Raw genomic sequence first — 21,180 nt, 5'->3', positions numbered from 1 at the left:
AGAGAGAGACTGGCTGATTGATTGAGAGAGAGAAACTGGATGAAGGAGTCGATAGTGGGGGAGGGGAAACAGCTCCAGCCCTCTCCGCTTCTGCCTTGAATCTGTCTGGGATTCTTCAACCCACATAGAACTCCTGGTCCCCATGCCCCTGGAGCCCTTGCTGCCTATACTCATTGGGCCAAGAATTTAAACTCACTAGCACTTAGCCTCCTCACCCAGAGGGCAGCTGTGAGTGGAGAGGAAGGAGTACCTATCAACATCTGCACTGCCCTGAGGGTGGGGCCTGTGACCCAAGAGCCAGGCAGATGTAAGGGCAAGTTCCAATGACAGATTTAAGGGCATCCCCACTAGCAAAGAGGCAGGGATGCCGACCCCTCACTCTTCCTTAAGGAGTTCTGCACAGTTAGACTGTGTGCCAACCTGTTGGCGTGGTGGTGGTGGCCGGGAGACTTCTTGAGACTAATATGACAGGGAGGAAGCATGACAGAGACGGCAAGAGTGGAGGCAAGATCATGGCATGGGCTGAAGAAACCCCTTTTGCCCTTGGGTGCTGGCACCGTGGTACAGGGGATCTGAGTCACCAGGGAAGGCAAGGAATAGCTGGCAAGGGTTTACGCAGCAATCGCCCTCATTTCCTTTCCACTCATTTGGTAGTTTTGAAATTCTCCACCCTTTGCCTGCACCCCACCCCACCACCACCAACTCCAGCTTGTATGTGTGTGTTGATTTGTGTGTATGCATGCACAGTTGGCTGTTGGTAACGACAATATTAGCTAAGAACAAGGAAACTGCAACTTGCTTGCTGTTTTTGACCTACCCAAAAGGATAAACCCAAATAAAAACCCAGGTAGAAACCCTTCATGAACTAATGAGTTAACCGTTTTTCCAAGCTCTAGGATTATGCTTTTCACACCTTAATTCAGCCAGAGGCTCTTTTCTGAGGGAATTGCATTGCTATGACCACAGTGATAGAGGTCAAAGGCATATAGTTGTCAGCTAAGTATATTATATATAAATAAAGAGCTGGATGAAATTTAGTCAAGGACATGCCCTGGGATTAGGTGATAATCTTGCTTCAAGTTCTCTTAGTCATCCACAAAACCCATCTTGCTGTACTCCCAGTGTTTCTGTACCTACCCTTTACCCCATGGGTCAGTTAGGCTAGCTTTCTGAAGGCAAGAATGACAGAGGGCTCAGCTGAGCTCAGAAACGATTTCAGCAACTGTGCTGTGAGATCTTGTGAGGAACTGGAAAGCTGTTCCGGACATCACAGCAAGCCTGGTGGTCTGCCCTTAGCAAGTTTCAGCTTTTCTCTTGCCCACTTCTCCTGGGCCTACCTGCTTTTCTGCCAGTTCAAAGGCTGATGTTCACAGTGTCTTGAACTCTCACTCCCAAGGTGAGGGCATTCGAGTGGGTTGGCTTAGTCACTGTCCAACATAGAACCTCTACACGTGGCTCCTGTAGATTACAGGAATGGTTACATAATTTACAGGGCCCAGTGAAAAAATAGAAACTAGGGCTTTCGTTTCAAAATCAAGAATTCCAAAGTGGCAACAGCAGAGGGTAACACCAAACACAGGCCCTTCTGAGTGTGTGGCCCTGGGTGGCTGCACAGGTGGAACACCCAGGAAGCTGGCCCTGGCAGGCTCAGGTGCAGAGGCCACGGCCATCATCAGGGCCATGAGGGCCACCCAGATGCCTTTCTAGGCCAGTACCCACCCATCCTGCTACTTTCCACAGGAGCTCACTGATGGGGTGCAATGGGACAAGTAACCAGGGAGCCAATTTAACTGTGGTTAAAGCAGGGCCCAATCAAGAAAATAAGCATTGAAAAAGTCTTTCTAGGGCCTAATGGAGCCCTGGTGGTGCAGTGGTTAAAAGCTTGGCTGCTAACCAGAAGGCTGGCAGTTCGAATCGACCAGCTACTCCTTGGAAACCCTATGGGGCAGTTCTACTCTGCCCTATGGGATCTGTATGAGTCAGAAGCGACTTGATAGCAACGGTTTTTTTTTTTTTTCCTTTTTTCTTTATTGTACTTTAGATGAAAGTTTGCAGAGCAAATAAGTTTCTTGTTAAACAATTAATACACATATTATTTTGTGACATTGGTTGCCAACCCCACGACATGTCAACACTCTCCCCTTCTCGACCTTGGGTTCCCCATTACCCTCCTACCTTATCACCCTTGCCCCTGAGTCGGTGAGCTCATTTAGTCTCGTTTTGTTCTATGGGCCTGTCCAATCTTTGGCTGAAGGGTGAACCTCAGGAATGACTTCAGTACTGAGTTAAAAGGGGTTTCTCCAGTCTCTGTAAGACCAGTAAGTCTGGCCTTTTTTTGCGAGTTAGAATTTTGTTCTACATTATTCTCCCTGCTCTGTCTGGGAGCCTCTGTTGTGATCTTTGTCAGAGCAGTTGGTGGTGGTAGCCGGGTACCATCTAGTTGTGCTGGACTCAGTCTGGTAAAGGCTGTGGTAGTTGTGGTCCCTTAGTCCTTTGGACTAATCTTTCTCTTGTGTCTTTGGCTTTTTCATTCTCCCTTGATCCAGACAGGGTGAGACCAGCGGAGTATCTTAGATTGCCGCTCACGAGCTTTTAAGACCCCAGATGCTACTCATCAAAGTAGCATGTAGAATATTTTCTTTATAAACTAACAACAGGTTTTTTTTTGTTTTTTTGTTAATGGGAGTCACTGGGTGGTACAAATGGTTAGCATGCTCAGTGGCTAACCAAAAGTTTGGAGGTTCAAGGCCACCCAGAGGCGCATTAGAAGAAAGACCTGGCAATCTATTTCTGAAAAACCAGCCACTGAAAACCCTACGGAGCATAGTTCTACTCTGACACACATGGGGTTGCCCTTAGTAGGAAACTGGTAAAGGGCCTACTGGGTTATTCCAGGATGCTGTTTAAATTATCCAAATTATTTACCAGAAAGAACGGGGAAATAGCTTAAATGAAAGAGCCCTACACCTGACTGAATCTGAGTGCAGGGGGAGAGTTGTCACAGGCTGGCAAATTGCCTGACGCTGGTCGTATTTTTCAGTACCTGGAGTTCTAAACTGCCTTTGCCTTGACGTCAATTCCGACTCAGGGTGAACCCACATGTACCCCTCCCCAAAGCACGGGTGATGAACCAGTTTAGGTGAGCTGCCCAGTCCAGGTGCAGCCAGTGAGAATCCCAAGGCCTGAGCTTCCTCACACAAAATTCCTCCTGGCACTTTGGGCAACCCAACTCAAAAACTAAACCCGTTGCACTGAGTTGATTTTGACTCATAGCGACCCTATAGAATGGAGTAGAACTGCCCCATAGGGTTTCCAAGACTGTAAATACAGAAGCAAACTGCCTATCTTTCTCCCTTGGAGTGGGTTCGAACCGCCGACCTTTCTGTTAGCGGCTGAGCACTTTAACCACTGTGCCACCAGGGCAACCCAGATATACAGAATCACTTCCAAGCCAGGCCACATTTATTCTGCATCTTCGGTTTCTGAGTTTATCTAAAATCAGCAGGCGAATCAAACTTTCTGGAAGGAATTGAGCGCCTCCTGCTGGGTACTAAATTGCACTGATACTAAGCTATTACTCAGTAACACCAATATCTGAAAACATACTTTAGGGATTCAACCCTGTGTAACAATCAGTGAAAACAATGACTCATGGTGGCAAAATTGAGTTACATGCATTTGGTAATAGTTTTTTTTTTTTTTTTGATTTCTAATACTATGAGCTTAAAAAAAAATTTTTATTCCTGTGCGTTAAGTGAAAGTTTGCAGAGCAAATTAGTTTCCCATTCGATAGTTTGTACGTAAAGCGTCCCACGGCATTGGTTGTATTTCCTACAGTGTGTCAGCACTCTCCCCATTTCTGTTTTAGTTTCCCTGTTTCCTTTCGTCCTGATTTTCTATCCCTTCCCGCCTTCTCATCTTTGCTTTTGGGCAAATGTTGCCCTTTTGATCTCATATAATTGATTGTTCTAAGGAGCATGTTTATGTGGGATACTATTTTATGGGTATGTCCATGGTTTGGCTGAAAGGTGGTCTCTGGGAATGGCTTCAGTTCCAGTTGAGAAGAATATCATAGGGCCACCATCTTGGGGGAAAAATGGGTTTAACCCTGTGTAAGTACCAATGAAAACAATATGACTCATGGTGGCAAAATTGACTCCTGTTGTTAGGTGCCATCAATTTTGACTCACAGCAAACGGTGTGGCAGACTAGAACTGCCCGCATAGGATTTCGTGGTTGTAATCTTCACGGGAGCAGATCACCAGATCTTTTCTCCTGCAGAGCTGCTGGATGGGTTCAAACTGCCAACGTTTCCATTAGCAGCCGAGTGCTTAACCGTTGCGCATGACTCCTGGGCTCTTATTAAAAATTCTTCTTTCAGTTGTCTCAATTACAGAAACAAAAGAAACATGTCAGAACAGAGTGGTCACAGGAGGTTTTAGTGAGGTGGCAACATGGTCCTGGGGTAGGACAGCAATTTGGGGATCAGACTGCCTAGGTTGGAATCCATTTACTATCTGAGTGACTTGGAATAAGTCCTTTCTTAACTTTAACTTGGGACAAGTCATTTAATTTTTTATGATTTTTTTGTGTGGCTATATATATATATAACATACACTTTGCCATTTTAACCACTTTTAAGTGTACAATTCAGTAGCATCAATTACATTCTCTGTTGTACAACCACCACTACTGTTTCCAAAACTTTCTCACCACTTTGAACAGAAACTTCCCATTAAGCAATAAATCCCCAGCCCCTGGTAACGACTGGTAAACTTTGGTATCTATGCATTTGACTTATTCTGGGTATTTCATAATAGTGGAATCATACAGTATTTTTTTGTGTCTGGCTTATTTTACTTAGCATGTTTTCAAGGTTCATCCATGCTATACCATGTATCAGGACTTCACTCCTTTTTATGGCTAAATAATATTCTATTGTGTATCTATCTCACATTTTGCTTGTCTGTTCATGTGTTGATGGACACTTGGGTTGTCTCCACCTTTTGGCTATTGCCAGTGGTGCTGCTGTAAACACTGGTCTAAAAGTATCTAAGAGTTCCGCTTTCAAGTCTTTTGGGCCTATACCTAGCAATTGCTGAGTCATAAGGTAATTCTATGTTTAACTTTTTGAGGAACCACCGAACCGTTCACCACAGCAGCTGCACCATTTTATATACATCTCTCGCATGAGAAACCCTCACACTGCGCTTCTAGAAACCCAGCCCAAGCCACATCTTTTATTTTTTCTCTGTAGTATATACTGCAATTGAAGTCATAAATTTGCATGACCAGTGGTTTAATGTTTACCTCTCCTCTACTAAAGGAAGGCTCCACGGAGTCAGAGGCCATCCTTAAATCTTGTTCACCGTGATCTTGTATTCCCAGCACCAGATGTGGTACCCCCCCCAAGAGGAGATGAATACACGTGTTGAACTGGAAAGCTGGCAGGAACCAAGGGGCCACACAGCCTCCCAGCCTGTCTCTGCAGAACTCTCCTAACTTGCGTTGGTACGTGTGGTTGAACAAGTCACCCATAGTAACAGTGTGGGTTCTTTTGTGCCCATCACACTCAAGTCAGGCCTAGATGGAACAATCCCCAAGCCCCAGTTGACAGAATCTGACTGGCCCAGGTTAGCTCACTAATTCCTTATACAATGAGCTGATTCTGGCATCGTATCACAAGTCACCAACTTGGCCAACAGCTTACAGGTATCATACTCTGCTTCAACTGAACAAAGACAACTTTCATATTTTACTAAAAACCAAAACCCATTGCCATCAATCCCAATTCATAACGACTCCATTGGACAGCGCAGAACTGCCTCACAGGGTTTCCAAGGCTGTAATCTTTACAGAAGCTGAATGCTACATTTTTCTCCCACGGAGTAGCCGGTAGTTTTGAACCAGACCTTTCAGTTAGCAGCCGAGCACTTAACCACTGTGTCACCAGGACTCTTTTCATATTTTACTAGTTTAGCAATATTCCAGGGAAAAACCCAGCCCACAAACAAGCCTGGACTGATGTGAACATCCACTAACTTCTTTAGATGTTAGTGCCTCGGATATTATATACAACAAATAAGCTGCAGGAAAATCTGTTTCGCTAAAATGTGGAAAAACTGTGGCATTCTAGGAACTTTAATTTTTTTGAAAAGCTATTTTTGTTTTGAAAACCCTGGTGGCATAGTGGTTAAGTGCTACAGCTGCTAACCAAAGGGTCGGCAGTTCAAATCTGCCAGGCACTCCTTGGAAACTCTATGGGGCAATTCTACTCTGTCCTATAGGGTCGCTATGAGTCGGAATCAATTCGACGGCACTGGGTTTGGTTTAGTTTCTTTGTTTTCTCTTGGTATGAAAATTTTTTTTTCAAACATCTTAATTCTCCTTTTTACTTGGTTGTCTTTCTTTAGCTATTGAAGGGACTGGTGCCTTGGGGGTCTTTGTTCTGAAGATGAGTGACTTCTAGGCAGGACACTGACGCAGAGGGAGGAGACAAGACCAGAAGTGTCTGGATTACAGGGCAGCTGCTACAACCACGTTTCTGATCGAAACCCTCAGGTCAGCTCCTTTGTTTTGTGATGTACCTCTTCCTCCCCAAAGCTAGGGAAACAACAGGGCCAGTAAAAAAAAGGATGGGGAGGAAGAGAGATTTCAATTATTCAGTTTTCAGTTTTTCAGTGAGGAATATAGAAGTATAAACTAGGGCCTCTTCCCACAGTTTACAACCTGGAAGGGAACTAGAAAGATATCATTTAACAGAGACAAACGACTCCAGGAGATAACGTACATGCATCTGTTTTTCAAAGTACAAGTTCTTATACAAATACGTAACTAAGTACTGATTCCATGGTGTTCTAGTTATATCTGAACAGGCTTTGAGAAAATAAGAAATGCTGTTACTGGATAAAACTAGTGGTCCAACTAGCCAAAGATCTCTTCCAGTGGCACAAAGGAAATTGTAGGGAGATAAGAAGATAACTTTTTAATCTGTACATTTATCCAGCGTTTGAAAATACACAGGGAGCCACAGAAATCACAGTGATCAGTGAATGGGATACCTACATACCCATAACATCCACGAGCTAAGTACATATCCACCCCATCCATGCAGAAGGCTTCTCAAAGTGGGGTTACATGAGAAGTTAATAATTTGCATGTCTGGCTTCCTTTCTCTTTGCCTTTCCCGCTTGTATCTTTAATCACCTAGCATCACAGGTACATGTAAGTAATAAGGAAGCGTTAAGCTCTGACAGGAAGACAAAATCAGAATTAAGGCAACTGTTTAACAATCATGTTCAAATGCAAGCTGGTGAATGAAGAGCTTTATTCTCAAAAAGCCAAATATTCTTGAGAAATCTCAATCACTTTCTCATTCTGGTGAATATTTTCACATTTACTTTGCTTCCACAAACTAAGTGGATATGCATTTTTGAGTGCTGATTTATCGCTAAAAGATATGAGTTAGAAAACTTAAAAAAAAATTTGTACCTATGTATTAAAAAAAAAAACAAAAAACAAAACAAAAAAAAAACGCATCCATGAAGAAAGAGCCAGGTGTCAGTTTCCGATGGGTGGAACGTTCTCATGGAGGTACTGTAAGGCTAAGTCTGTCCACTTCATTTCTTGTTCTTTAACAGATTCTGTGGTGCCACCATTGTCTTGTTCAGGTTCGGGAAGCTCATTCTGAAATAGCGGACATTCGGGACAATAATATGTTTTGCGTTAACAAACCTCTTAAAACTCAAGAGCACTTAGAATTAACACCTGTGAGTTCTTATGAACAGTAAGCATAATTGATAGAAGTATATTCTTAAAAAAGAGCTAAAATAAAAAGATGTGAAGAAAACATCAGAAGTATTGCTGCAATGTTGCCTGGCCCTTCTACAGTGGGGAACGATGGCTATTATGACATTTATACAGGAGGCAGGAGGATCCAAGCTGGCTCCAGCATTTGCTGGTAACTCTGGCCAAGGTAACCAACCCCTCAGAGCGAACCAAAAAAAAAAAAAAAAAAAAACAAACCACAAAACCCAGTGCCGCTGAGTCGATTCTGACTCATAGCAACCCTATAGGACAGAGCAGAACTGCCCCAGTTTCCAAGAAGCACCTGGCAGATTCGAACTGCTGACCCTTTGGTCAGCAGCCGTAGCACTTTACTACTACGCCACCAGGGTCCACAGCCAACATGCCCATATAATACAGGAAGTAGGGACACTAAAATTGTATAGAAACAGCTGAGACTCCCCCTAGTAGTGGAGCTGGGCAACACAAAACAAAGCAAATTACCAATTCATATCCCACCAACAATTTGCTTAAAATGGCAAGCCATGGGCCACACAATCAACTGGAAGTAGAATCTAGGATAGTTTGCTTATATTTTAAATTTATTGCTACCAGAACTCTGCTTTGTACCAGTGTCTCACTGATAGCAATATGCTTCTTTTCAGTTACGTGGATTTAGACATTTTTTAGGGTCAGCATACTATTACTAAATACCCAGACTTAATGCTTTCCCACTGGATTCCAATTTGCAGTACATGAATATAATATTTTTATACTTTAAAATAATGTTTAATACATGTTTACTTATAACTGTACAAATATATTTGAATCACATCTTGCTCTACAAATTTAAGACTGAGACTCAAACACATTTGTACAAATTAAAAAAAACTATCGTTTATCTTAAAGCAATAATAAACACAAACTTAAAAAAAAGAATAGTTTAGTTTCAATAATTATTTATAGCTTATAAAGCAGAAACAGGTCCTTGGTTAACGAATTATTTAGACGCAGACAACATTGCTTAATTTCATCCTATCTGTGGTTTAAGTTTCCTGAAATAATGTGTCTTTCAATTGGCACTATTTCTTTTGCAATGAATGTCAACACATAAAATTGCATATATTCCTGAAAAACAAAAACAAACATATTATAAACACAATCATCCAATGTTTAAAGCGGTCAGAATTGTTTGCAGCTCCTTCTATCAAAAGTGGAGTCTATTCCACAGTCTTGAGTTTGGACTGGCTGTGTGGCTTGCTCTGGCCAACAGGCTGCAGCTACAGCGCCAGTGTGCCAGTTCCGAGCCTGTCTTTCAAGGCCTGGCAGTTTTTTCCCATGCTGCCCTGGGAACCCTGAGACAGACAGCCATGTGAAGTCTGGGCTGGCGGCTGGATAAGGAGACACTGGGCCTAGTTGCCCAATCATCCTAGCCAACGACCTGCCAACTGCCAGACACGCGAGGCCATCCTAGATCACCCAGCCTCCAGCCAACCTTCCAGGGAGGTTTTCCAGAGACCAGGGAAGAGAAGAGTGTTTCAAGAGCCTGTTGGTCGAAATGTAGAAGAGAAGCCAGGTTATCTGCTGAGCATCTTTCAGGGAAGCTAGGGCAGGTGCGCATTCCAAGGATGTGAGTCCCTAATGATGGCAACAGACCGACAAACCACAGGTGGGGAAGCGAGAAACACAGCTCATATGCCTCAGACGTGCTGCCGCTGCTGCGTGTTCTTCCCCATCTCACCTGCTAAACTCTGATTATCTGGCTTACCGCTGGCTTTGGTGTGCTGGACTGAGCATGGGTCAGAAGATCTGGGTTCTAGTCCTAACCTGGTACCTAACTGAGCAAGTCACTTCACCTCTCTAAGCCACATTTCTCTTCAAAGAAAAAAGTCGGACTAGTTGCTCTCCAGAGGCTTCTAAAGCTAGAGAATTTCACAGGTTTGATTTCTTTGCCCTACTAGCTTATCTGTCCATAAATATCCCGCCTCAACTACGGTCCCCCAGATCATACCCTTAACCGCTCATGCTCAGCACAAAGCATAACCTACCAGAGGTATCGCCACATCCTCATAGGGCAGCTTGTCTTCTCGCCACGCATCGTCAATCAAATCCAAGATCCTTCCATCTCTCTGTACCTCGCTGTCCATTCTCCAGCAGCTTTGATCTTGTCAAATCTGTAAGCCAAATAGATTATTTCCAGTACTAAGACTGCCCAGGCTTTCCGTTTTCTGGTATAACATCACCCTGGGAGAGGCGCACCTTCTAATCTGGGACAGGTGACAGCCAACTTACTTAAAAGACCCAGCACATCCTCAGCTGATGAATGCTCTAAAAGTGTACCCTGGACAGATATAGCATACACGTGGGAGGGGGAGGCAGGGAGGCCAATTTCACAGTGTGTGAAAGGAGGGCAACGTATGTGACGGCCTTGTTCGTGAAACCCTGTTGCCATTGAGTCGATTCCAACTCCTGAGGCCACTGCACACCTAAAACGCAGCTTTTCCCTCCTAGCTGCGCATTTACTTTTCCCCAGGGCTTCGAACCAGTTCTTCCCAGTTCAGTCATGGCCAAGGAATTAACACTGGAAGAGAAACAAATTTTTAAAATTTAGGTGATCCAGAACCATAAGTGGAACAGAAAAAATTATGGGTCAAAGCCCTGCAATGGGAGACTCAGAAGTGGCATAGTGCACCCTTTAAGGAGCCTGATTTGTGAGAATGGGTTATTGCCAGGAATGAGGAGAGTGACACATTCAAAGCAGCATGCTCAGCCACCATCTTTGAGCCAGGCACCACTGCTTCTTACTGCGCAAAATCCAAAGGGCAAGATATTTGGTTGCCATGCAACCCATATGCTGCCTTTGGTTTTCAAGGAGATTAAGTTTCTAACAGGGCTTCGACACCTGTAATTTTTCCTGTCTCCTGGGCCATGACCGAACCAATTCAAAGCCTTGCTCTTCCCTGATTATGAGGCCTTTGATGAGTTCCTGACTCATAACTGCCTGCTAAGTCCCGTGTCCATCCCCTCACAGATTTCCTGCACTACATTTACAAAAGTCTCTGCCTTTGTTGGCGTTTTTAAGATACAAGAGTTAAACGAAAAACTGAACTGAGTTACACATAGTGGCCAAGAGCAGATCTGACACAAATCCTCAAGGCAAGAAGATTTCAGCAGTCGAGCTACCTCCTTTCTTAAAACAGAACCCTGAGCGAGCTCTGAAAAGGGCCTCTCCAGGTGAACGGTGGCAGGACCCCATGCTGCCCCAGTTTCTGCTTCCACGTGGGGTTTCTTCCCTGGATTCTTATCGCTGCTCCCCGTTTAATAATCTGGTTCAAGTGGTCAAGATACTTACTTAGCTCCTTGACCCTGATTCCTCCCATTTCCTCCTGAAACAGGTGCAATCTAACTGAAAAGGCTGGGCAGCTTGGTGGGTACCTCTGGGTTCCCAATCTCCAAGTTTAGGCTCTGTCACTTCATCATGGGAACCACTTTACTGTGCTCCTTGCTACAAAGGTGCCATCCTGAAGGCCTGGAGGACACCGGCACCAAAGGCACTCTAGACACTCTCAGTTTCAGAAACAGCAGAGACTCATACAAGAATGGTCTTTGGGGGTGGAATCCAGTTCCTTCATACAGGCCTGTACGTAGTCCAAATAGTGTAACTGCACAATAGCCCAAACACTGGGGCAATAATTACACAGGTTGGGGTAGGGCAAGTTTTTTACTCTTGTAAGGATCCAGGCAAAACTGTGAAGCAAAAGGTGCCCAGCTATCTTTGCCACCAGTAAACTAGTTTAGGAAGATCGTAATATTTCACTTAAGAATTACTCCACTATACCGACAATGTCAATCAAGTTGAAAGAGCCTGTGTTTAGGAAATTTACACACAAGGCTTTTTCACTTTCGGTTCCAGTTATACCTGTGGAGTTGCTGTCCTCCAAGGGCGCTCCTTTGTCCTGCTACCACTCCCTTTGTCCTTTCTGCTCTGTTCCCTTCCCCCATGCCCCCCTCACTTTTCTCCACTGATTCAAACCTGCAGATTTTTCCAGGCCCACACAGATTTCACCATTCCTAAAATTTTCTGAAATCACTAGAGTTTTAGTTAATTTCTGTTCTTGCTTTTTGTCATTACGATCCACTAACCAAGTCAGGGCAGCATTGTGGCCCACTGATTAAAAAAATATTATCTCCAATTGTTATATATATAAATTTGGTTATTAATGACTCTTTGGCATACCTTTCCCCAATTTTGTTTCTATCGCTTTTCACCTGTTCCTCTCTCAAACACCTCCAATCCTGTCACACCTCCCAGCCCTTGCACTTATAGCCGCCCTTTCCCTATCACTAACTCCTACTTTTTTCCCCAATCTGGCACTGGATTCAACACCCCATTCCTGGGGTTAGGTGGCTTCACGATTAATGGACTGGAGAAGTGGGAAGCATCAATATAAGCATGTCTAAGACAAGCGGAAGGTGCCCTGGTGCCACAGTGGTTAAAGTGCTCGGCTGCTAACCCAAACGTCATTGAAACCAATGACGAACCCACAAGCCACTTAGGGAGAAAAATGTGGCAGTCTGCTCCCTAAAGAAACCCTGGATGCCTAGTAGTGGTTAAGTGCTACGGCTGCTAACCAAAGGGTCGGCACTTCGAATCTGCCAGGCGCTCCTTGGAAACTCTATGGGGCAGCTCTACTCGGTCTTATAGGGTCCTATGAGTCGGAATCGACTCGACGGCAGTGGGTTTGGTTTTGGTCTGCTCCCTAAAGATTACAGCCTTAGAAACTCTATGGGGCAGTTCTACTCTATCCTACAGAATCGCTGTAAGTCGGAGCGAACTGGAGGCAGTGGGTTTTTGGTATTAGGACACGGCCACTGTCCCAAGCACTCACCACACTCGACCGAATACACTTGGAATTTACTAAACAAACTTTTCTCTCCCACGCCTTTGTGCCTACACATGTGTTAGCCCTAACGCCTGGGGTGCTCTTTTCTCTCATCTCGGCTAAACCTCCATCTAAAAGATCAGCTCCAGGTAAGCCTCCTGCCGACGGTTTTCTCCCAGCCTGAGGAGAGCGCGACGCCCAACCCTCCGCGGGTCCTAGCGTCTCCCGGCGCATGGAGCGGCCACACTACGGGCTCGTTACGTGTCTTCCCAGAAGGGCGGCGCGCGTTCCCTGAAACACGGACACGTTTTACCCATCTCTCCTTCACGGCCCTGAGAACGTATTTACAGAATCAAGCAGAACGATCTTTCCTTCGCCAGAACCGTCCTCGCGGGTCACCACCGTCTACACCCCTGTGCGTGTGGCCGCTCCACAGCCGCGGCTTCCGGCCTGGGGCTGCACAGACCGAATACGGAGGCCGGGAGGGGGTCCCCCGCCGCCCGGACGCGCCTTTTCGCCCCACGAGGCGTGCGGTGCGGGCGGTAACTCCCAGGGAGAGAGGTAAGGTCACCGACTTCGGCCAACGGCAGACGGGGAGGAGACCCAACACAAAGAGCGAAGGCCTCCTCGCCCTCCCCAGACCTGGGCCGGGAGCGCGGGAAGCTCTCCCCAGCACCCAGCCCACCGCGGCCTCGCTTCCGCCGAGCACGCCCCTCTCGCGCGTTCCCGGATGTGGGTGAGCCCATTTGCGCGCGCAGAGGGGAGGTCCTGAAAGGACACTGTTTCAAGGAAGAGTGAGGGGGGAGTGGGCGGAACGAACGTGCTAACGACAGAGCCGGGACGTAGGGCTGGTGGGGACGCGCGTGCGCGTCCCCGGCCCGAGGTAACGGCGGGAAGGGTCGGGGGCGCGCTCGCGGTACCCCGGTAACCGCCTGTGCGCTTGGCGCAGCGGGTGAGGGGCGGGCTCGTTCGGAGGGCGACCTGGCTGCAGTGGTGCCGCCGGCCGCGGGGCCGCATGGCCCGGTCCCCGCCGCCGCCGCCCGCAAGCCGCCAAGCCCGTCTCGGCGCCCCTCCGCCCCCCGCCCCTCGGCTATGCTGCGCGCTTCCTGCCGGCCTGTGAAGGCGGACGTAGCGGCGCCTGGCGCGCGTTCCGGGCCCGCCAGGTGGTCAGCCTTGCTGGAGCCCGGCGGCGGGGAGGGGTGCTTCGGGGAGCAGTCGGGTGGGCGGGCCGCTGGCAGTCCGCTCTTCGTGGCAAAGGCTCCCGCGCGCTCTCCTCCTTACGGTGCTGGTCCCTCAGCACAACCCCTTACCTAGGCTGCTGGATAGGGGCGCATTGACCGGTAAGCAAGGTACACACGGGTTCACTTGTGTTTACTTCTCTGGAGTGCACAATTTCACCTGGCCCGTAGGTGAATAAGCACAAATTAATAATAAGCACAAGTAAGCCCGTGCGTGCCTTGTTTATTGGACAATCTGTCCCTGCTGCTGGATCTGGTTAGAATTTTCTAGCATTGTTGCTGATTTATTGCAGGTAGTACCGGCTCATGAATGGTTGGGTGGTTAACAATTTTAAAAAAGCGAATTCGTTTAAAAAATGCTAATATTTAGTACAGGAAGTACGAGGATGTGGCAAAATTCGGGAAGGACTGAAGTTGGGGAACCCTGAACTGATTGCTCCATGCGTGCAAGTCAGGACTGGGAACCACGTAAGAGTGGGTTAAAAACGGCGATTCCTTAGAAACACTTTAATCCTGAAAATAGAGACAGTAAATCTAGCTCGTGATGGGGTTTTTCTTGTGTCCCTGTAACATCAGGAGAGAAATATAAGGCTGTCAGAGACTAGTCTTTTTTTGTAATTAACAGTGCAGTACACTTCCATAAAGTAGTTTCCCCTGAGCACTTAGTTTTTGCGTCTGATTCCCTAAACCGATTTTTAAAGAAAGCTACTTTATTTCTTTAATAAAGCGATATTGTAGATTCCCATATTTGTACAGGTCCTTATAAATGCTCATGTTAGCATTTAGTTTTTATTTCATAGAGATGAAGAAAAAAACAATCCATTTTGGTGGAGTCAATCCCAACTCAGCGACCATATAGGATAGTAAAACTGCCTCACAGTTTCCAAGGAGCTTCAAACTTAAAACCTTTTGGTTAGCAGCTGAGCTCTTAACCACTGTGCCACCAAGGCTGTAGATGAAGAGGAAATCATGATAATGATCATCAACTACACTTTACCTTCAAATATTTACGTTTATACTTAAACCAAAACAAAACAAAAAAATGATCCAGTTCATCCCGACCCATGGCGACCTCATGTGTGTCAGAGTAGAACTGTTCTCTGCAGGATTTTCAATGGTTTATTTTTCAGAAGCAGGTTGCCAGGCCTTTTTTCTGAGGTGCGTCTGGATGGACTTGAGCCTCCAAACTTTCGGTTAGCAACCCAGCACATTAACCTTTGCACCACCCAGAGATTCCATACACTTAATAGCTAGAGCTTAATGATACAATAAAAAGTATATCTTTTCTTATGTGGAATACAATACTGTCTTTAATTTTTATCCTGAATTCAGAAGGTTTGAAAAAATTATTCATTCTTATAAATTTCCATTTGTTTCTCAAACTTGCTTGCTGCTTGCCTTTTGACTATGTCATTATCAGAGATAGGTATAATTTTAAAAAAGGCTTTAAACTAAAATGGATTAGAGATTTATAAACATTTGGATTGACACTGCCATTTAAAATGATGTAAATTCAGATGTAAAAAATTTGTGATAAGTATATATATTAATTGTACTGATGCCATTTTCCTCCACTTAAGAGGTAGAAGCCCTTAGCCTTATGGTGAGTAGTCCACTCTCTCATTAGATCATTCCTTTTTTTTCCAATGTTGACTTGTTCTGCCAAAGCCAATTATGACATAAGGTTTCAGGAATTGAATTTCTGATTTTTATGTTACTTACGGGTTTTTCCCTCCAAGAACAGAGGTTTCTTTTTTCGGTTTTACAAAACCATGATACTGTCATCACACCTACAAAATTAATAATTCTATAATGTCAATATCCAGGCAGGGTTCAGATTTCACCAACCATCCCATAAATGTCTTTACAGTTCGCTTGTTTGGATGAAAGTCTTGTAAAGATCTACCCACATGTTACATTTGGTTGATATACTTTTTAAGTCTGTTACAATCTTAGTAATTTGCTTTTCTCTTTCCCCTTTTTTCATTGCCATCTAGATTTAGCTGGTTGTAGCTATGTGGTATCCTTTAACTTGTACCTCTGTTATTTCTGCTAAACCATTAGATATAGAACTGCACTGTCCAATATGGTAACCACCAGCCAACTGTGGCTATTTAGATTAATTAAAATTAAAAATTTATTTCATTAGCTGCATTAGCCACATTTTAAGCCCAGTCGCCCATAATTTCCGTAATTGCATAAAGCTCTGTTGAAGAGCACTTACCTATAAGCTTGATCATATTCACCCTTGATTTTTTTCTTTTTTTGATGAGTGGGGGCAAGAATATTTTATAGGTGCTGCAGTGTACTTGCTATTGTATCATTGTCGGGGGGCAGGTAGTGTCTGAGTGGTCTCTTTTTGTGAACAGTGGGTTCAGGTGTTGTTAGCCCAATCCATTCATCATAAAAGCTCCTATGAGCGGTTCACCTGTTGGTAAAATACTTTTGTGGGTTAGATTTACTGTATCCATTATTGCGGTATTTTCTGTCAAGTTGATTCTGACTCATAGTAATCCTATAGGACAGAGTAGAACTGCCCCATAGGGCTTCCAAGGCTGTAATCTTTACAGAAGCAGACTGCCACATCTTTCTTCCATGGAGTAGTTGGTGGGTTCAAACTGCAGGCCCTTCAGTAAGTAGCCGAGCATTTAACCAACGCACCGCTAGGGCTCCTAATCATTGCATTGTTGTTGTTAGGTGCCATCCAGTCCTTCTAACTCATAGCGACCCTATGTACAACAGAACAAAACACTGTCTGATCCTATTATTATTGCATTAAAAAAAAAACCAAACCTGTTGCCATCGAGTCGATTTCGACTGATGGTGACCCTACAGGACAGGGTACAACTGCCCCATCAGAGTTTCCAGGGAATGCCTGGCGGATTCAAACTGCCGACCTTTTGGTTAGCAGCCATAGCACTTAACCGCTACGCCACCAAATTATTGCATTAGGGTTTGCAAAATGGTGATTTTGCAATTTTTTCATTATTTCTGTATTTATTAGGTGGAAATCTTTTATGAAGGATGACTTTCCCTCATCAGCTATTTGATTATCCTGACATACAGTTTGTACAGGAAAGGCGAGAAAAATGCTTACCTCTTTCCCTCTATTTTCAGACTACAGTAATGAGTCGGTGCCCTAGCAACTTCCAAAGGTAACCATGCAGGTTTTTGCTTTTTTTAATTTTTTATCATCATATACTCATAGATTTGAATATATTTTAACTGTTTTGACCTATTGGAATCATTGTTCTTTTCTTTGATAGTCAAATTGTACTATCTTTAACTAGCAGAAGTCCTTTTAAGTTGGCTCTTGTTCTTTTTGACATGACTCCAGTAGTCTCTGATAATTTTCTTGCTTCCTAGTAAAACATATTCCTGGTCATCTATACATTTCTGGCCTCCAAGGAGCCCTGGTTCCTTTTAGGTGGTCATTGGTTCTACGATTTACAGTAGCCAGAGCTAAAAGAGAAATGTACAGAGTTCACAATGACATTTCCAGTTTAATATTATAGATTTTTTTTTTAAATCATGTGTTTGATTTTATATTTGTATCTTTTTCTCTTGCTGAAAATCTTGGTACCTAATGTCATTAAATATTTCTTTTTTGCCTTATCCTATAATTATGTAATGGTTTCAAATTAACAATACCAATTATTGTTATTATTCATATTCATATAATTCATATAATTATATTATTATTCATATAATTCCCAAGTGGTGTTTAGGATTTCTTTGCAGTTCTTTTTTATCCTTAGTTTTTACTCCACTAGGGATATGTGCAATAAAATTATTTTATTAAAGGCATATGAAATAATTTAAATGGCAGGCTGCCAACTTGATATTTAGTTGATTCACTTATTTCATTTTGTTTCCAGCCTTTCAGTATTGCTTTTTAAAAATTTTGATTGGTTTTGTTATATGTAAAGCATTAATGTAGCTCCTATAAAACAAACCAAAAAAAAAAAAAAAAAACTCTTGCCACCTCGTGGGTTCCAGCTAATGGCAGCCCCCTGTGTTACAGAATAGAACTGTTCCATAGGGTTTTTGTTGCCTGTAATCTGCATGAAAGCAGATTGCAGGGCTTTTCTTCTGTGGTGCTGTTAGGTGGGTTGGACCACCAACCTTTAGGCTAGCAGTCGAGTACATACTGTTTGTGCCATTTGGGGACCTTCCTATAAAACAAAAAACAAGTCCCTGTAAAATAAGGTACATCCAGAGAAGTATAGCTTTCATCCTTGTTGCCTCCACCCTACTTGTTTTCCCTCCTGTGAGTAATCATTTTTAGCAGTTTTAGGCTTATCTTTCCATAAAAAACAAATATACCTAGAAGCAAATATATATAAAAGATAGTACTTACATGTACTCTTGCATCTTGCTTTTTTCACCTGTATGTCTTGCCATTATGTTTTTTAACTGCCACCGAGTCAGTACCTGACTCATGTCCACCCCATGTACAACAGAACGAAACGCTTCTGGGTCCTGTGCCATCCCGTCTTAGTTATCTAGTGCTGCTGTAACAGAAATACCACAGGTGGATGGCTTTAACAAACATACCTTTATTCTCTCACAGTTTAGGAGGCTAAAAGTCCAAAATACGGTTTCGCCTCCAGGGGAAGGCTTTCTTCTCTGTTGGCTCTGGGGGAAGGTCCTTGTCATCAGTCTTCTCCTGGTCTAGGAGCATCTTAGTGCAGGGACCCTGCGTCCAAAGGACGTGCTCCACTCCTGGCTCTTCTTGCTTAGTGGTAATGGGGTCCCCCTCTTCTCTGCTCACTTCTCTCTTTTATATCTCAAAAGAGGTTGACTCAAGATACAGCCTAATCCTGTAGATTGTGTCCTGCCTCATTAACATCATAGAGGTAGGATTTACAGCACATAGTGTTACCCAGTTAGGGCCCGTGCCCTGGAGCAGTTGAGCCAATGAAATGTACTCCAAGTCAGAAAGAGAGAGAAAGTTTATTAGGAGGTGACACCAATAGGCAGTCCAGCAGCAGCACAGCTGTCTTTATGGAGTCTGCATGGTTGGTTGTGATCCATCAGGCTTTCGTTACGTGTAGAGGTCGTTATCCCTCTTTACAGCTTCATAGTACTCCATTGGTAGCGAAATATTCAACTAGTCCTCTGTTAATAGACACTTGTGTTGTCTCCTGCTGTTACAAATAGTGCTGCCGTGAATATCCTTGTGCATATGTCATTTTGTATTTTTGTCACGGTACTTTTGGGATAGATTCCCAGAAGCAGCATTGTTGGATCAAAGGGTAAATGTGTATATTAGTTGCTAGGCATTGCCAAAAGAGCCCTGGTGGTGCAGTGGTGAAGTGCTCTGCTGCTAACCTAAAGGTCAGCAATTCGAACCCACCAGCTGCTCCAGGGGAAGAAGATGTAGCAGCCTGCTTCTGTAAAGATCACAGCCTTGGAAACCCTGTGGGGCAGCTCTACTCCGTCCTACAGGGTCACTATGAGTTGGAATCTACAGCAACGTGTTTTTAGGCATTGCCAAAACCTCCTCTATAGTACTTGTACCATTTTACATTCCTACCCACAAGTTAGGTCAGAGCCTGTTTTCCCATAACCTGGTCATCAGAGTATATTACTATACTTTTAATTTTTCTTAATCTGATACAGAAGAAAGAGTATCTCAATGTAGCTCCAATTTATCTCTCTCTTACCGTGAACAACATTGAGCATCTTTTCATGTGTTTAAGGTTGTTTCTTTTTTTGTGATCTGCTTGTTCATATTTCTTGACCATTTTTTTCCCTCAATTTTTTATAAGCTCTTTATATATTTGGGTAATTAACCCATTATGTGTGTTAAAGATTTCAAATACTGTTTTTTATTTGTCTTTTACCTTTGTTTATGGCATTTTTTCCTTGCAAAAGTTAATTTTTATGTACTTAGATGTATCAGTCTTTTCCCTTATTCTTTCTGGATTTTGAAAATTTAAAAAAATTTTAGTTTTATTGTGAAAAAATCTCTGATAACTTTTCTACTGTTTTTTTTCCCTCTTAAGTTTAAATAGGAGCCTTTCTGGGAAATGGTAAATAATATTTATTGTTCATTGGAACAGCCATAGTTTATCAGCTGAAATATATCTGACACATAAGAAAAACCCACTGCTGTCGAGTTGCCTCTGACACATAGCGACATAGTACATACATCTTTGCAATTACTGTGACGCCAAGGCAAGTAAAGGGACGAAGCACTGTTGTCCTCCTGTAAACTAGACTAAGTAGTTAGCCATCTTCCTTCTTATAGTATGCATTTTCTCATAATTCTGTTCTGAGTTTTTTATTTTATTTTCGTGCTCCATTTTGTGGATAATTTGGTTTGGGGCATATTCTCTGGCTGTTTTTCATGAAGAGGTTGAATTAGAGCTCTGAAGTCTTTTTCTAGTTCTTAAATTACAGTATGTTAATACACTTCAAAATTTCTCCTATTATCAGAATCCTATTTGTATTATTTTTTTCCCTGAGACTTAAAGTGTATTATTCCTGTTCCCCAGACTTCATGAGAAAGTCTGTTTTTCCTTCAACCATGCTATTCCAGAGTCCACTGACTTAAAGCAACCTTCATTCCAAGGAAAAGTTATAATTAACGGATACTGGTTGGTGACTTGTTCTAACTGCAGAAATGATGAAGGTCGCCTGTACCAGTTGTAGCCATTTAACCACGTTAGCATTTTATGTTCATGGCAGTGAGTAGCAGATTGTAAAATATATTTATTTACTTAAATTTGTATTTAATATTATTGACAAGGAAATCTAACCTTACATAATTATTTGTCACATGGCACAGGCAAAGAAGAAAACAAGGTAACAGTGCATAGAGTTAAGTTCAGGTTGGTTAGGACGGGAATCAGTGGTACAGCCGTGAGGCGCTCAGAGGTCTGCAGAATAACCTGAGTCCTTTGACTCCTTGCTGTTTACTTGATCCTAAGGAATAACACTGATGGGGTTTGGTGGCTACTTAAGGAAATGGTATTTATGAACTCTAGCTGTTGTCCTGGACTGTTATATGTCTATAAAACGTTTTTTCCTTTGCTACCTGTATTCTTTTCTTTTTAATTTTGTCATGGTGAAATATATGTAACAGAACATTTCAACCATTTTTATATGTACAAATAAGTGACATAAACTACATTTACCACTGTCTGTTTCCAAATTTTTCATGAACCTTAACTCTACACTTCTTCAGCAGTGTCTTCCTTCCCCACTTCTGCCTGTCCCAGGTAACCACTAATGAAACTTGATCTCTATGCGTTGGCCTATTCTGT

General features: G+C 43.5%; 2 protein-coding genes across 15 annotated transcripts in view; one reads left to right on the top strand and one right to left on the bottom strand.

The window, feature by feature from the left end:
* CEP63 (centrosomal protein 63) overlaps positions 1–21,180 on the top strand; it is a 131,026-nt gene that overhangs the window by 42,586 nt on the left and 67,260 nt on the right. For 2 of the 9 annotated variants that reach the window (XM_049870311.1, XM_049870308.1), the window contains exon 1: positions 15,333–17,061. The exons of 1 other annotated variant lie outside the window; for it this stretch is intronic. In XM_049870311.1, coding sequence (XP_049726268.1) covers positions 16,931–17,061 — 131 coding nt within the window. In that variant the 5' untranslated portion in view covers positions 15,333–16,930. 6 more of the 9 variants (XM_049870310.1, XM_049870312.1, XM_049870309.1 and 3 more) reach the window with 6 other exon arrangements.
* Positions 6,804–13,330, bottom strand: ANAPC13 (anaphase promoting complex subunit 13). 6 transcript variants are annotated; one of them, XM_049870322.1, is made up of 3 exons: positions 13,311–13,330; positions 9,834–9,959; positions 6,804–7,686 (listed from the first exon to the last, which is right to left on the bottom strand). In XM_049870322.1, exons 2-3 carry the CDS (start codon positions 9,930–9,932, stop codon positions 7,561–7,563), a joined length of 225 nt encoding a protein of 74 aa, XP_049726279.1. In that variant the 5' UTR covers positions 9,933–9,959; positions 13,311–13,330; the 3' UTR covers positions 6,804–7,560. The 6 variants fall into 6 exon arrangements, with proteins under 6 accessions (XP_049726279.1, XP_049726277.1, XP_049726275.1 ...); XM_049870320.1 differs by lacking the exon at positions 13,311–13,330 and adding an exon at positions 13,135–13,219; XM_049870318.1 differs by lacking the exon at positions 13,311–13,330 and adding an exon at positions 12,982–13,072.

This window comes from Elephas maximus, chromosome 26, assembly GCF_024166365.1.
Source record: "Elephas maximus indicus isolate mEleMax1 chromosome 26, mEleMax1 primary haplotype, whole genome shotgun sequence".
NCBI classification, from domain to species: Eukaryota; Metazoa; Chordata; class Mammalia; order Proboscidea; family Elephantidae; genus Elephas; species Elephas maximus.
This window is presented reverse-complemented; position numbering and strand designations above follow the sequence as displayed.

Coding starts and splice junctions, on each gene's coding strand:
- ANAPC13 (XM_049870322.1), bottom strand. CDS start 9,932: ATGGACAGCGAGGTACAGAGAGATGGAAGGATCTTGGATTTGATTGAC. Junction 7,687..9,833: donor AGGATGTGGCGATACCTCTG/GTAGGTTATGCT, acceptor CCGCTATTTCAG/AATGAGCTTCCCGAACCTGA.